General features: G+C 44.9%; 2 protein-coding genes across 7 annotated transcripts in view; one reads left to right on the top strand and one right to left on the bottom strand.

Annotated features, from left to right (window-relative positions):
* The first annotated feature begins 1,654 nt into the window (after positions 1 to 1,654).
* On the top strand, positions 1,655 to 3,914 carry LYRM2 (LYR motif containing 2). The gene is made up of 3 exons (XM_076333228.1): positions 1,655 to 1,806; positions 2,416 to 2,556; positions 3,506 to 3,914. The coding sequence occupies exons 1-3, from the start codon at positions 1,699 to 1,701 to the stop codon at positions 3,584 to 3,586; spliced, it is 330 nt and encodes a 109-aa protein (XP_076189343.1). The 5' UTR covers positions 1,655 to 1,698; the 3' UTR covers positions 3,587 to 3,914.
* Positions 3,915 to 6,057: 2,143 nt separating this feature from the next.
* The window catches only part of ANKRD6 (ankyrin repeat domain 6), a 119,165-nt gene continuing 110,620 nt past the window's right edge, over positions 6,058 to 14,602 (bottom strand). For 5 of the 6 annotated variants that reach the window (XM_076333223.1, XM_076333225.1, XM_076333226.1 and 2 more), the window contains 4 exons: positions 12,467 to 12,619; positions 11,777 to 11,890; positions 9,672 to 10,014; positions 6,058 to 8,401 (listed from right to left, as the gene is read on the bottom strand). In XM_076333223.1, coding sequence (XP_076189338.1) covers positions 7,827 to 8,401; positions 9,672 to 10,014; positions 11,777 to 11,890; positions 12,467 to 12,619 — 1,185 coding nt within the window. In that variant the 3' untranslated portion in view covers positions 6,058 to 7,826. The remainder of the gene's footprint in view (positions 8,402 to 9,671; positions 10,015 to 11,776; positions 11,891 to 12,466; positions 12,620 to 14,602) is intronic. The other variant, XM_076333222.1, reaches the window with a different exon arrangement.

The following is a 14,602-nucleotide window of genomic DNA, read 5'->3' as shown; positions in this document are numbered from 1 at the left end:
TTATGATGTCTGTTCTTTCAGTTGATCAAAGCTTGAATAAATTAACCAAATTTGCCACGTGGAAATGCTGTGCATTCTCTAGCAGTGCACAAATATGAATTTTCATATGAAAATGTAGTCCTCCTTTTAGGAGGATATGCCAGCACAGAGTTTTGATTAGCGGTCCAGTCTTTTGACTTCTCTCAATTAAAATCTGAAGGAAACTTTGTTTAAGTGCCCCTTGTCGAAACTCTCTCTGAAGATTTTCTTTGCGTACAAAAATTGAAGGCGTCTCGTCCTAAGTGTGGTGCAGGAGTTGATCAGAAAGTGGCTGGAAATGTGGGTGTGTTCCCAAAGATGCGATCGTTCTCTTTGGCTCCTAGACAGAAAAACCTTACTCGAAGTATTGCTGTAGCTGTTCTGAGATGCAGCATTGGCAAGACCAGGAGGCGTGAAATGGCCCAGCAAGGCTGTTTCTCGTATTTGTGTGGCTTTGCCACAGCTAATTCATGATAAGCAAATTTCAGAACTGAAAACTCAACAGGGGAACTCTATCCCACCAAAATTTAAATGTCAGGTGCTATATAATATCCTTCCAGGGTTCTTTAGATCTCTCATATATGTATACAAATACTTACATGCTTTGGGAAATATAACTGTGTAAGTAGGTGGGTTTAGTTCATTAGGTAGTTCTCCAGAATGTACTTCCATTTCAGACTTGTACTGAATATATGTAGTAGGAAACTTGGGAGGAGAATATTTTAGAAACTAAAACTTCTCTTAAGATTGCAAGGATACACTTCCAACGCAAATTACCGTTTGTTGCAGGGATGTCGTTACAGCCTGAGAGACAATGTTATCAGCAGTGCTTACTGCACAGATGTTTAAACAAACAGAGTTTTTTCTCTATCTGTAATTAACAAAGAGCTTGCGCTGTATTTGGTACAAGCAAACACTGAGTAAGCAACACAGAAAGGAGAAGCATCAGTTAACTGTTGTTTTTTCTCTGCAGGCCAGCTCCACCTCTGTATTCACTGACACATCAGTGCTAAAGAAACTAGCAGCGCCTTGCACCGTTAGCAAGAATTTACGGCTAGGCCCAGCCGCAAGTACTTAAAAAGATGCAAAAGGTGGCTTAGTGTCCTGGAATTGCTCAGCTGACTTCTAGATCTTACTGCACTGCTCTAATTTGATCCTAAATGCGTATTCTTATAGCTACATCAGTCTTCAAAGCACTGGCCTTCCACCAACCCTTCCGTGAAGTGCTAGGGTACTGTTTATTACTTGGGGCTTGTTTTGTTGCTGGAGCTTGGTTGCAGTTTTGGAAGAAAGAAAACAAAAGAGGAACCTTTATGAACAGCCCCATGGCCTCTGGTTACTCTGGTTCAATTTCTGTGCCTCTTACTGATTATCTCTGGCTTCCCGCAGCCCAGCAGGCACTGACTGGTTCTGCCACGGGTCCTTGGGACTGGCTCCGGCTTTAGCGCCGTGGTTGCTCTGGGCGGGAGCGCCCACCTTCTCTCCGTTTGCTCGCAGCGGGAGAGGCGAGACGGCCACCTCGCAGGGCTGAGCGAGCTCGGCCAAGACGGGCCTCCCTGTGTGTGTGTGGGGGGGGTGGGTGGGTGTCCTCCCCCGACCAGCACTGGCTGCTGGCACGGTGGCCTCTTTCGGAGCGAGCTCTCCCGGGCTGCCCGCAGCTCCGCGCCAGAGGCCCAGGAAATGGCCGCCGGTGGGTCCCGCCCGCCCGGGGAGGGCTCGGCGGGAGAGGCGGAGCTGCGCGTCATGGCCGCCAGCCGCCTCCCGCCGAGCGCGCTCACCCTGAAGCAGGTACGAGCGGGCGGCTCAGGCCTCCTCTCGCCCGCCTGGGGCGGGGGGTGGCGGGGCTGGCCCAGCGGGCCTCGTCCGGCGGCGGGCTGGGCGGGGGGCTCGCCGGGCCGACCCCGGGGGCGGCGGGTTGCGGGGGCCGCGCTCTCCTCCGGGCTGCTGCCGCTCCCCGGCTGCGCCGTGCCCGCTGCCCGGCAGCCGCAGTCCTGACAGGACCCCCTCGCAGGGGCCCCCCGCCGTTGGTGGCAAACGGCAGCAGCGAGGCAGAGGGAAGCGGCCGGTCGGCGGGAGCTGCGCTGTGGGCCGCGGCGGCGGGCGGGCAGTCCTCCTAGGCGGCCGGGAGGGTGAGCTGGCGCTCGCCCTTCTAAACGCTGCCCTTTGTGCGTACAGCTAGCCTTGGGCACCGAAACGTGTTCCACATTTGGGCTGTTCCTTTGTACGAACTCTGAGCTTCTTGGACTGGGATCTAAGGCCATGCTGCATGGTTTAGAAAAGGCGATGGGGAACTTGGTGTTCATTTAAATGTCCCTCAAAGCAAACAAAGCCGCTGAGGGTACAGCTCTCAATAGATTGTCCTGGGACAGGGGATAGACTTCCCTCTCTCCTTCCCAGTTCCTGAGGCGACAGCAGGTTCTTCAGTTATACAGGAAGATCCTGCGGGCTATTCGTGAGGTCCCTGCAGAAGCAGATCGCCAGTATTTAAAGGACTGGACCAGGGAGGAATTCAGAAGAAATAAAGGTGCTACAGAAGAGGTGAGGGTCGGGAACCCGCAACCCTGACCGCCTGCCCTCGGGAATGATCAGTGTGCGGTCCTGTGCTTTGTCACGTGGGTTTGTTTTGTAGGTGTCACTTCTAGACTGGTAAGAAGGCTCCTGTTGTTACTGTCTCTTAAGAAGCATTTATGTGAAGAATAATTCAGCATCTCTAAATATTATCCCCCCTGTTGGCGGTAGTAATGTTTGCGTGATTTCCAGATAATAATCTGGAATTAAAAAGCTAAAAACCAGACAAATCCTGCTTACTCAAACCACAAATCAGAAAAATTGTATTGAATAATACGATAACTAGCAAACTTATTAATGGTCAAGCTTTCTATAGCTTCTTTTTTTCATCTTTAATTTCAACTATATTCAAGCTGAACACAGTCAAATTGGATGGTTGTGGATATGAAGCATGTATGAAATGCAGAAACCTTTACATTTCTCGTATGTCTCCTGTCCTCTGCTTTCTAGTTTGTTCCTTTTTCTAGCCAGTGCTCAAGGAATTGGTGGCTGAATTATGCAGACAAAGCATTACAGTACTTGGATAAAAATAACGTTGAGAGAAACGTCCACTTGGGCTGTAAAGCACCCGTCTCCATAATGCCCACGTGCAGCTGTTGCTACTTCCTTGCAAAGGCGGTAGACACAGAGGCGTAAAGAAAACATTATTAGGGGTTCAAATCCAGTTCGAAACTGAGTTTTAAAGCAAAGCCATAACCAGCCCCCAAACACATCATTAAGGAATTGGAGAAAATTAATTCATTTATGCACCTGTTTTTTAACCATCTCAGTGACTATAGTGTTACTTAACAGAAATAAATAGATCACAATAGTGCTGGTAAGAGTTGTATGTATTTTAATGGGTTAAAATCTGCGTGCTTGTGTAAAGCCTGTGCTGTGTACGGACGTGCAGTTCAGTAGATTCCATTTTGTTTTATAGGACGCAATCAGGATGATGATTACTCAGGGCAACATGCAACTTCAGGAACTTCAAAGAACGCTTAAGCTGGCAAAATCCTGATCTCAATTTTGTTGACAGCTGGACTTTCATCTGCTGCGAACAAGCATGGTATTTTTTCCGCAATGTGGTTATAATAGCAGCCTTTGCTGACAACCTGGTCATGTTTGAAGGTGGAATCTACCGCAGTGGGGTTTTTTTGTTTGGTTTTTCCCCTTCCCCTTCCTCTTCTCGGTTTGGTTACCCTCCCGTGTGGAAATCACTCAGACACAAAGGACTTTAACGACCTGAATGGATGATGTAGCATGTGCTGTAGGAAAAGCAGAAAGCACCAAAAATTACAACAGCAGTGTTACGCCAAGGAAATGGAAAATAAATAGAAGCTAGATTATTTTGTCTGTTTTCTATTGTGGTAACTCAAGTGGTAATATTCATAGTGGTAACAGCTCTTTCTGTACTGTGCCAAGGATTTTTACCAAAATTTGGGATTAGAAAAGCATTTGGGATAAACAAATGGGCCCAAAACAAATAAACATGATAAAACATTAAGGAAATGTTTTGTATGTAGATGTTGATTTTCAGTTATAGCTGAATAAAACTTAAAAGGGGAGGTCTTTATATATGAAAATGAGAGATTTTAGCCCCAGAAACAGTTATTACCAAGTTAACAAGATTACATTCAAGTTAGTATTTAAAAGTCAGTATAAAGTAGAATTAGAAATAGAGAATACTAACTGCAAATACTGTCGTCTGTTTTTCCAAATGCCGTATTACTCCACTTCTAATTGTTAGCGTGCAACTGTTCTTACCTTCCTGTGAATTACAGTATATCTCTCCCACCCCCCCCATATAATTTAAAAATGCCAAGGCGAGTCTGGGATTGTCTCAACATAAACAGCCAGACAACAGTAGATAGCTAGCTGACTATCCAGTAGCTGTGGGCAGTTTAGGTTGTGGTTTCAAGAGAGGCAGGAACCCTTCCCTCTCCCGCCCCGCTATTACAGTTCGCTCGGGGAGCCACCTCCCCTTGCCCAGGCGGCTTTCTGCCCAGTTCGTGAGCCGGACTGCCTGACAGCAAGTCCGGTCCGTGCTGCCGCTGGCACAAGGGAAGGGACAGTATTCCCCTTCCAGGCTACCGGGAGGAAGGAAGACCCCACTCGGGTGCAGGAAGTATGCTTCCTGCTGCAGCCAAACGAAGGGTCTTCAAAGCTACACACTTCAGCAAAGCTGCTTCGCAAAAAGTTGCTGCTTAACAAGAAAGAATGCCGTGGGGTTTTTTTTTCCTAATTATTCTTCTGAAAGTCATTGTAGAATCCTTTCCTATGATGTTTATTTAGCTTTGCAGTAAAGGATGCGGCTCAGGCAACCAGTGAGGCTGCTAAAGAGTTGAGGTTTGTACAGACAGAAGCCTTTGAGCTTCTCATCAGTCAGTGAAAAATAGGTATGTCTAAATATTTTGTTAAGGATCTACATTTTCTTAACGTTTTCTGGTAGAATACACTGACAGAACGTTAGTGTGTTGGGGATAGATTTTTTACGTGACCAGAAAATGCTGTTTAGAAAGGAAGTTTGCCTAAACAAAGCCATAATCAGTGTCGGCTTGTTCTTAAACGTAGCCTTCCCTTTCCCTTCAGCCAGTGGTTTGATTTCTGCTCCTTAATTAGGAGCCTTTCCCCTGCCGCCTCATCGCAGCGCTTTCCATTCGGACCCCTGAGTCTGCCTTACTCATTTGACTCCAGTTCCTACGTTTCCAGGTTGTGGCCACATAACCCAGGAATAGATCTTGACAGGCAGTGCCCTGGACAGCCACTGACCTCCTGAGTGCTGCTGCCTGTCACTTCCACTGCTTTGTGGGCTTGTCAAGATAAAATTGCCTGCCAGAAGCCTTGAGGAGCCCAAGTACAGACTGCTAGGGTATGTAAATTTACTCCAAGTGTGCGCTGCGGAGAAGGGTAGGTAATACGGGTATTTTGTAAGGAAGTCCTTCAACTGTAGTAGTTTTGAAGGAGGGAGGACTACAGAGGGAAGTAGAAAGCAATTAGCAGAAAATGCCTCCCTTTGTTTTACAGTACCCTTGTTGGCTTCAGAAAACCTCTGAAATCAGTACTCTGCAGCCAAGTTACTGTCTTAAATTACTGCTCCCTTAGTTACTGCACATTACCGCTCCAATGGCTACCTTGGTAGTGTAGTTCGTACGTGGAGCAGATTAGCTAACGCCATAGCCTTTCCGTTGCCCTGGCACTCGCGCAAGCTCGGGAGCGTGTGTGTGATCAGCTGCGCAACTCGGCCCTGTGCCAGTAACTTCCGAAACGGTGGGTGCGTGCATCAGCTAACAGGTGGCAGTCGGTCCCCGCAGCCTCCCTCGGGACAGACGGTAGACCCCCTTTCCACGTTCTACAGCCACAAACGCAAAAGCTTAGAAGTCAAAGTCCAAATTTTCTGCTTCCCCTTCCGAGGAAACGAGGGGATTTTGTCAATTTTCTCTGGCTAGAAAAAACATGACACCACAGACTTCCAAGCAACACAGACTTCTGAGCAACGCTTATTTTAATTGCTTGGCAAAACATTCACTTTATCAAGATGATACAAAACTTAAATAGCGTGCCTCTGCGTTCCTACAGTAGCTTAAACAAAACTGTAAACGTATGAAAGTGTCTATTTTAGACTACAGAAGTCAGAGCAATAAAACTAGTGTTTCCATAACAGCAGATAGACTTTTCTTGTCTTGATAGTGCATTAACAGGTGCTTTAAAAATATTGTTATATAATACAATTTTCTTTGCTTTATACATCTGCTAAGAAGACGAAAGCTTAATTACTGATTAGTCAATGGTGTGTTCAATACTGTAAAGTATTTTGTATTGATTTTAGGGCTCCTCGGTACAGAAAAAAAATCTCTTTCTCCTTGGCATAACAGTACTATCCTGTATCCAAATTGGTTTTGAACAGTGGTTCTATCATGATCTGTTAAGTAAACTTACTTTTCTGACAGAATCTGATGGAGCCTTCTCAGAGGTTAAGGAGGAAACCCTAAAGGGGTGCAGACGCAACAAGTTACGGTGCCTCTGGTTTATTTGGAGTCTGTCAGCCTGGACGACATTGCTCATTCTAAGTTTTGATTTTATAACAAAAGGCATCCATAAAAACTGTAAAATGGCGTTGAGTTCTATTTTGTGGGACTGTTTATGAAAGCAGTCCTAAGACCTGCAGATCCACCAGGGCCCGGCCTCTCTTTTTAGAGATACAAGGGAAAAAACAGAGAGGAATCATTCAGAGGAACGAAGGAAGACAGTCTGGACAAGGTGTCTGGGAGAAAATCCTGACTCTGCAGAAGAAGAAACATCTGAGTACAGGGAACCAAGCTTTCACTTCTTTATCTAAAGAACTTTTTCAAGCTTCTTCAGTAGTAGAGAATTCAGCCATTTGCTGCTTGAAGGAAAAAAGTTTTATATAAAAATTATACCTAACAGGTAGAGCATGGTTATGGTAAAATATTTGCCATCCATGCCCTAAACAAAACTTCTCGGTCAGATTACTCGAGTACGGCCCCAACAACCATGTAACCACAAGGAGCTTTGCAACCAGGACACCATTAAAAAAAAGACAAACCTAATTTAGCATTTGTTTTAATAATGTAAAACCAAAAGAAAAGCAAGGTGGCAACCACAGCCTCTGTACCTAATGGGATGAGTCACCTTAGCATCGCACCCGGTGGGAGCCTGGCCTCTCCCGGCTGGAAGCCTGCACCTGTCACCTACGCGGGCTTGTAATTTGAGTTGGTTCTGTAGCCTCTCTCCCCTGACTACAGGGAGGCCGTGGGCAGTATCTAAAATAGTATCAACAGCCCTTCATCACTAAGGAATTTCTGTCAAAAGCTCTCAAACATCCTGGATTTATTTCAGTATTGGTATCACCACGTGTTTACATGTAGCATACAGTGAAACCCTCTAGCCACACATGACCTATGTGGAAATAAGGAAATTTCCTTTTTCAGAAAGCAATTTTGGTTTCTAATGCAGTGTGTTTTCAAGCAGCACCTGGAAATTGAGAGTGCAATATTTAACGGACTCTTGGAAATAACAAAGGAAGGATCTAATCTGCAGCATCTCGTTGTCATCAGTACAGTCTGCATATGAATTCTCCTCGGTTCTGGAGTTTCCAAAGTTATTTCTACTCCTGAAAAAGAGCATTTTGTTTGGATGTACCAGGCACTACAAATGCATATATCTAACAATATTCCAGATTCCTGTACAGCGGGTTCCAAAATGAGTCGCATTGCTTGTCTTTACCTGCTTGGTAGATGCTAGCTCTCTTTCTGCACCTTAGTCCTTAATTTGCTGAGCTCCTCTTCTAAGCTTTTAATATGTTCCTTGAGCGCAGCTTTGTCTTGCTGCGCTTTCTGATTAGCTTGGCACCGGGCTTCTTCTATCTTCCGTTCATACCACTTCTCCATCTGTGTGGAAACAGCCTCGAAGAAGTACTGTGTTATCTCCAGGGCCTGGGAGGTGTTTCTCAGCGGAGGGGCAGGCGGCTGTCCCGCAGGCAGGGCGGAGGGCTGCTGCTCCTGGCTGTGATGTGCCCCGGTGGCGTGGTGCAGAGCTTTGTGCCTTGACTGCCCACTTTTGCTGGACTTCTTTGTCTGAGTTCCTTTGTCAATGAAGTAGCCGCTCTGTGGTTCAGCCTTTGCAGGTTCAGTCAAGGGCTGCAAAGCAGCTTGAACCTTAACGTGTCTTAACTTGGACCCCAAAAGCTCAGAGGAGGGCAGCTCCTGCTGGAACCTGTGGAACGTGCTGGCACTAACAGCTTTGTCCTTTGGCCTGACGTCTTGAGCAGGGGCAGAAGAAACTGGTCCGCCAACGATTAACTGTTGCTCTGTACCTACAGAATAAAATATATACATATGTATTTAGAAAAGCTCTGGACATTTATTTTAGCATTCAGAAATCCTCATTGTTCGATGAACGATGCGGTTTCCCATGTACCGTGCTGTGTGTACATTGTAGAGGCTTGTATTAGTTTATCGCATCTTCACAGTCAGGTGATACAACAGAGAGTCATTAAAAGAGAAAAGCTGGCTCAGGCAGAGAGGCACTGCATTGCGGCTGCGGGACTACAGACTGACAACAATCAAAGGACGTCACCAGAAGGACGTGTAACAAAGATCAGGCTAGATTCCCAAAGTAGTTTATGTCTGCTGATATTTATGAACCCCCTGCTTCTACTGGAACTGAAGCCCCACTAATTTTGCAAAGATAACACATTTTGATGCTCCTGAACTGTTCAATGCATGCCAACTGTTCATGCTGCCACAAGATCTCCTGTGTGGTCTTCTGCCTTTCTAGTCTGATGGGGTATCCATGTCCATGTCTGTTTACTTTGCATAGTGTTTTGGGGGGCATATACAATGCCCCCCAGGGCACTGATAGCTCTGGGGGGCTTACAGAAGCCCAGGGCTTCAATAGCGCTCTCCTTGGCTGTGGAGACCTGGGCATCCTGCCCATTTCTTTTTTCCTCAGAAGCTTCCCTGGCCAAGCACAGAGAGGTGGCTTGAACCAAGGTCTTCATATCTTCGGGTGGCCACATTCCCTGAACGGCCTTGAATGTTCTCAGCTGTTTTTGTTCTTGTCAAATGAACTAATAATTAAACAGACTTTGGTTCAAGGAAAGAGGAAACAGTGGGAGGTTTATTCTATATCCTTGCAGTTTGAATATTAACAAGGGAAATGAGTATTTTAGGTTCACATCCTTGCACCCTGCCATTAGAGGTTCCACACATCTGAAAAGCACTAAATAGAATACACTTTCTTCAGCAGACTTTGGATAATCTGCACACCTTCCTGACAGACAATGGGGTGGGAGCAATTCTGACTGGGAAGCTGGAGAAATTTCAGAAAACAGAGTTATTCAGAGCATCAAAAAACTTGGCTTCAAAGACACAGTGACATGGAAGCATCAGGAAGAGCTACTGGAATTCCACCCAACCATGTCTTACAATATTCCCAGTGGTTGCCTTGAAGTGTATTCTAATCCCAAGACATTATGCACATGGATGGAGGAAAGCACACAGCCAGAATTAATATCTGTGGTATTAATACAGGTATCCCTCAGTTAATTAGCTCGCCTTTGAATGAATATGGCCTCTAAGTACCTGACAAGGTTGTACCTGACGCACCATCTTGTTGAATGCAAAACTGTTGCCCAAAGCTCTGTTCCGGCATCTGGACTCTGCTCCTTCCCCCATCTTCCAAGAGGCTGTTTGGGAGCGTGATACAGGAATGCTGGTGGGAGCCCTCTGACTGCAGCATGGGCTGGTTGGCTTTACAGTCCTTGGCACTGTGGGGGTTGTTCTCAGTATCCAGGGTCTCAGTGAGGGACTCACAAGTGGACAAAGTTGATTTTGGTCTTGATGACCTGGAATCTCCAGAAAGCTTGAGCTCCAGATTCTGAATCTTCAACATGCACCAAGTCTTCAGCTCATCGACCAAGGAAATCTATGAGAAAGAGACTGTAAGTTAGATGATCCTATGATTAGATCCTATGGTTCCTGGGCTGCTGAGGACGTGTGGCAGGGACAAAGGGAAGCAAGCCTGGTATCTGTGGGCTTAGACTCCCTGTACAGATATGCGTGCTGCCACTGGGAATATTTAAAGGACTGCAAATCAGAAAAGATGAAGAACCATGCATTAGCTAATGAAAGGCACCCTCTTTAGTCCAAGCTACCCCCTCTTAGATTTGAATGTGCTACTTCAAATGCAACTCTGAGTCCTCCGATCAAGGCTGACTTGTTTAATCATACAGTCAATGGTACTTGCTAGGTGCAAGGAACATCACGTGTGGTCAAAGCTGCCATTTTGAAGAGTGAAATTCAAATTAGACGCTTCTGGGACACAGCTTTATACCATTACCAACCTCTGCTGCTCTGTTCATTCGGTGATAAAGATGAGTCCAACTCTAAATGATAAATTACTAACGGCTTTCAAATTACAGAGGTGCTTAATAAGTGTCAGGTGCAGAGGCATTTGCCAGTAATCATTTAAAATATGAGTAGCTCTTTTACCCTCTTGTTCATATGACATCACGAATTTAGGTCAGGCCCTCCTATGTGCATGGACATTTAGGCCATGCGTTTAGTAAAGCCCAACTCAGTTTTTCCAGTAGTTTCAATTAGACCCAACAGAACAGGAACGGCTGATACCGCTTAATGGTAATTTCAGTTCACCTGATGTATCACTCCAGTATCTCATTTCTTAAATGGAGATTGCAAGGAGATGGAGCACAAGCTCAGACATTCGGAAGCCAATATAATACTTATGTCTCTTACTATGAAATAAAAACTAAAGCTGCCTTAGTTTGAGAAGTACTTTTCTTTGGAGAAAAGTGTATTGCGAATGTTAGACCGAAGTACCTTGATCAGTAGCTTATGCTAGGATTATAACAGCTGCCAGGCTTTTACCACAGATTTGGAACTGTCTTACAAAAGTCATGACCTTTTACTAGCACAAAGTGTATTTCTCAATGCTTAGACAAATACCAATAATGAGAAAATTAATTGTATTTTAAGTTTACCTATGTGAGTAGAGAAATATAAATTTCTTAGCATGTTTTAATGGTGAGTTTGTGCAGAAGCTAGAGGGGCAAGAGCTGGATCTCCACGGGAACAGTTATTCTTGTAATGCTGGTTAAACAAGCATACAAAAAGAACTTGCCTATTGGCAGTAATACACAGCTTGGAGATGGCGCACTGTTGCCAAAGTCAGAGGGAAGAACTGCAGCCTTTTAATGCATGGGGAAAAAAAAAGATCAGACAGAGGAGAAGGGAAAGATTCCCAGGGCGCACAACCAAATGGATGAGAAGTAAAAGGAACACCACAGATCTTAAGCCTTTGTTCCTGTTTGCAGACGTTCCTGCAGACGTCCTTTAACTAAAAAGCACAACTGTTAAAAATTTAGCGGTAGGAATTTTTGCAAAGCACTATGTTAGAAAAAAGATATTTTGTTATCGATCCCACACTTCAGACCCACCAACTTAAATTATGACAGTGGGACTGGATTTCACATTCCTCACTTCTAATGCAAAAGCTTTATAAGTTTGGTTTAGAGATTAAGGTGGTGGATAGGAATAAGTTGTTCTTTGAAGTTCCTTTGCCTGTTTCAACAGATGAGATAAATCTCCAGTATTCTCCCTGCCTGCTGGAACGAAACTCTTGAGCTGATCCATCTGAGCGAACAGGGAGTAGGTGTTTCAAGCCCTACCTGCCGTTTCTCCCCCTCATTTTTTTCCAGCTCAGTGTGCTGTTGCAGGCGGTGAAGGCACTCTGTTCTCTCTGCGGACAGCCGCTCAGCCATAAGCTTGTCTAAAACACGGAGCTGTGGAAAACAACACAATTTAGCTGAGATGATCATGTTAAAAACCAAACAAAGCCCCCATCTGTGAACCTTGTAAGTCAAAGTACAGTCTGTCTTTCAGTCTTCATTTCTAGGAATGCTGCCAACTACAATTAGATGTAGCTTGCAAAAAGGTTCAATCACAAAATTATCGATGAATAACAATTACATTAAAAATAAAAAATAATTTAGAGGATCTTGAATCTCAGTGCAAACAGAATTCAGCAAGAGGGATTTTTCCAATTATGAACCGACCAGCTGTAGGACTGCCTTCTGTCTTTAGGTTTCCCTCTTAGGGCCTCAAGCAGTTTAGATTTATTGTCTAAAGAAGCACCGGAAGCCACTTAACACATTAAATGTGTTTTTCTCAAGACCCTGGTTTGCAACATTAGATCCCTGTGGAATGTCACAGTTCCTTGGTCTTGAGTATTAGCTTTCAGGTTCGTTTTTACAACACAAGAAGCAATAAACGAATCATGACAATGAAAATACTCATTAAGCTAAGGATATGTTTCTAATAGTCATGTAGGCAAGCAGACCTCCAGGTCATATTCTTACTTGATGTTGAGTTTTGCTTTCCATCTGGCCCAGCTTAACATTCATCTTATCTTGTACTGTCCCAAACTCAGCTTTTATCTCTTCCACCGTTGCCTCCAGCTGATTCTCCAGTTTATTTATCAGGGGCTCACAACGACATCCATTTATCGGTGCCTGAAAGGAGTAATACGTTTACCTGCTGCATCCCGCTGTCCTCTTAGTGCACTTGCAACATTATCACAGCCTCCTTGAGTCAGTCTTGGGTTCTTCTGTACCATCTACTGTATCTCACCCTCCTGATAACACCTTACAGTAGCTCAGCCAACAGGCTATTAATTGGAAAAGCACAGACCAGAAAAGGATTGATCTGATTTATATGGACATCCTAACACACAGCAGTGTTGATTTCACTGGGGCTACAAGCATCAATGAGCTCAGATCACGTGTGCCATGGTACTGTGTGCTGTATGAGGGGATACCACATTACAGGCCTACACCCCGTGTCTCGATGCTGTAATTCTGAATTGTACAAAAAAAAATCTGATTTTGTGGATGTGTGTGGGTTTGTGTGCATTTGTTTTTTAATCTAATGCCAATAATGTGCCTTTTTTGTTTTTCCTCCCCTGTACTGTATGGCAAGGTCTCACTGCTCCTGTCTGCCTTCACCCTGCTGGCATTCAGCTGACCCGTATCTGCTCTGCACACCGCTGCCTTCCTTTGACCTGCATGACACCATCCCAAGGCTCCTCTGCAAAGGGAGCTGCACTGACCACATTTAAATCTCTCGGGGAGATGGTCACAAAAGGCTCCCTTAAGCGAGGACAGCTAATCCTCATCGGCTTCCTCTGCAGTCCGCAGGCAGGAATGGGCTCCTTCAGGGGGGTGAGTCAGGAGCCCAAAGCGTCTCCTCTGAACCTGTCTGCAGAGGAGCCTCCCTCTCTCCTTTGGCCCTGCAGTACTGTTTCAGAAATTGGGGGTTAGTCCCTTGGCAGGGGAAGGCAAGTGGTTTGCTGAGCACTCAAGAAAGCTTCAGAAGTACATGTACTTAAGAAATTCTGTTTGCTATTCAGTGCCTGAGGGCATCAAAGAAGACAGCCGAGCAAAAAAGGGGAGAGAGGAGTGTCACGTATTTCAGGAAATACTATAAGGGAGTCTAGCTCTATTAAGCTAATCTTTGTGAATAGATTAGATTTGTATACAAATCCTATCTGCTCTCTGCATCTTTCTTCCTGCTCCCCAAGTCTTCCCTACTGGCCCATCCTCCTACCATCAGATCCTAGGGGCAGGGAGATGCTGCTTTTAACATATGAAAGGTCCTCCATCCTTCCTCATGTCTGCTATTAGGATAATCCCATAATGCCCCTGTCTGGAAATTTCCCAAGCCTTACACAGCGCGATGTTGGGAAATATGGCCAGTAAAACCTTTGAAGTCTGACTTCAGTGATCTTCAGAATCTGCTGAACTTCTTAACTACAGCAAGGGACCGAGGAGAGCTGGTGGATGGATGTGAGAAGCTAAGGAAATGAAAGGATTGACCTCCCAGAGGTACAGGAGGGCAATATTAAAAAAACAACAATATAGACGTTTACAATGTCTACAGGGTAATTTGCTGACTGCTTTCATGCTTCTTTAGAAATGTGTACTGGTAAATACTTACATAATAAAATGAGTAAAATATCAGTCTCTAAACTGGAATAAATGCACACGAGCTGGTAACTCCAGGTTTATTTGTGAACCAATTTCTGTGCAGCTCCTGCCTCCAGTAATTCTAGAATCGCCAAAGACATGTTGCAATAAACAGAACTGAAACAAAATGTATTGAGCGTACTCAGGCTCTTGGTTCAGGTAGTAAGCTTCAGTGTTCGCACACTGCTTTTGTTTATTTTCACTGGCAAAGCTCTTTGCATTTCCTGTTGGAAATCTTAATATTTCAAAGTGTATCGTAAAAGTTCCAAAAAAGTGTCGTTTCCAATCACTGTTCACACCTTATCTCCAAAAAGGAAGTACTTTGTAGATCAAAACTAGTTAAGTATGTCTTCCTTAGCACACACAAAACCAGCTTATTGTTTACTAGACTTCAGGCCAAAATGCAGCTGAAGCCTAGACAGGGAAAACAAATCCACAGTCGTGATTTCATACCCTTAAGAGTGCAGTTAA

Source organism: Aptenodytes patagonicus, chromosome 3 (assembly GCF_965638725.1).
Source record: "Aptenodytes patagonicus chromosome 3, bAptPat1.pri.cur, whole genome shotgun sequence".
Taxonomy (NCBI): domain Eukaryota; kingdom Metazoa; phylum Chordata; class Aves; order Sphenisciformes; family Spheniscidae; genus Aptenodytes; species Aptenodytes patagonicus.
The sequence above is the reverse complement of the archived record's forward strand: the minus strand, read 5'-3'. Positions and strand labels throughout refer to the sequence as shown.

Coding starts and splice junctions, on each gene's coding strand:
- LYRM2 (XM_076333228.1), top strand. CDS start 1,699: ATGGCCGCCGGTGGGTCCCGCCCGCCCGGGGAGGGCTCGGCGGGAGAG. Junction 1,807..2,415: donor GCGCGCTCACCCTGAAGCAG/GTACGAGCGGGC, acceptor TCTCCTTCCCAG/TTCCTGAGGCGACAGCAGGT. Junction 2,557..3,505: donor ATAAAGGTGCTACAGAAGAG/GTGAGGGTCGGG, acceptor TTTGTTTTATAG/GACGCAATCAGGATGATGAT.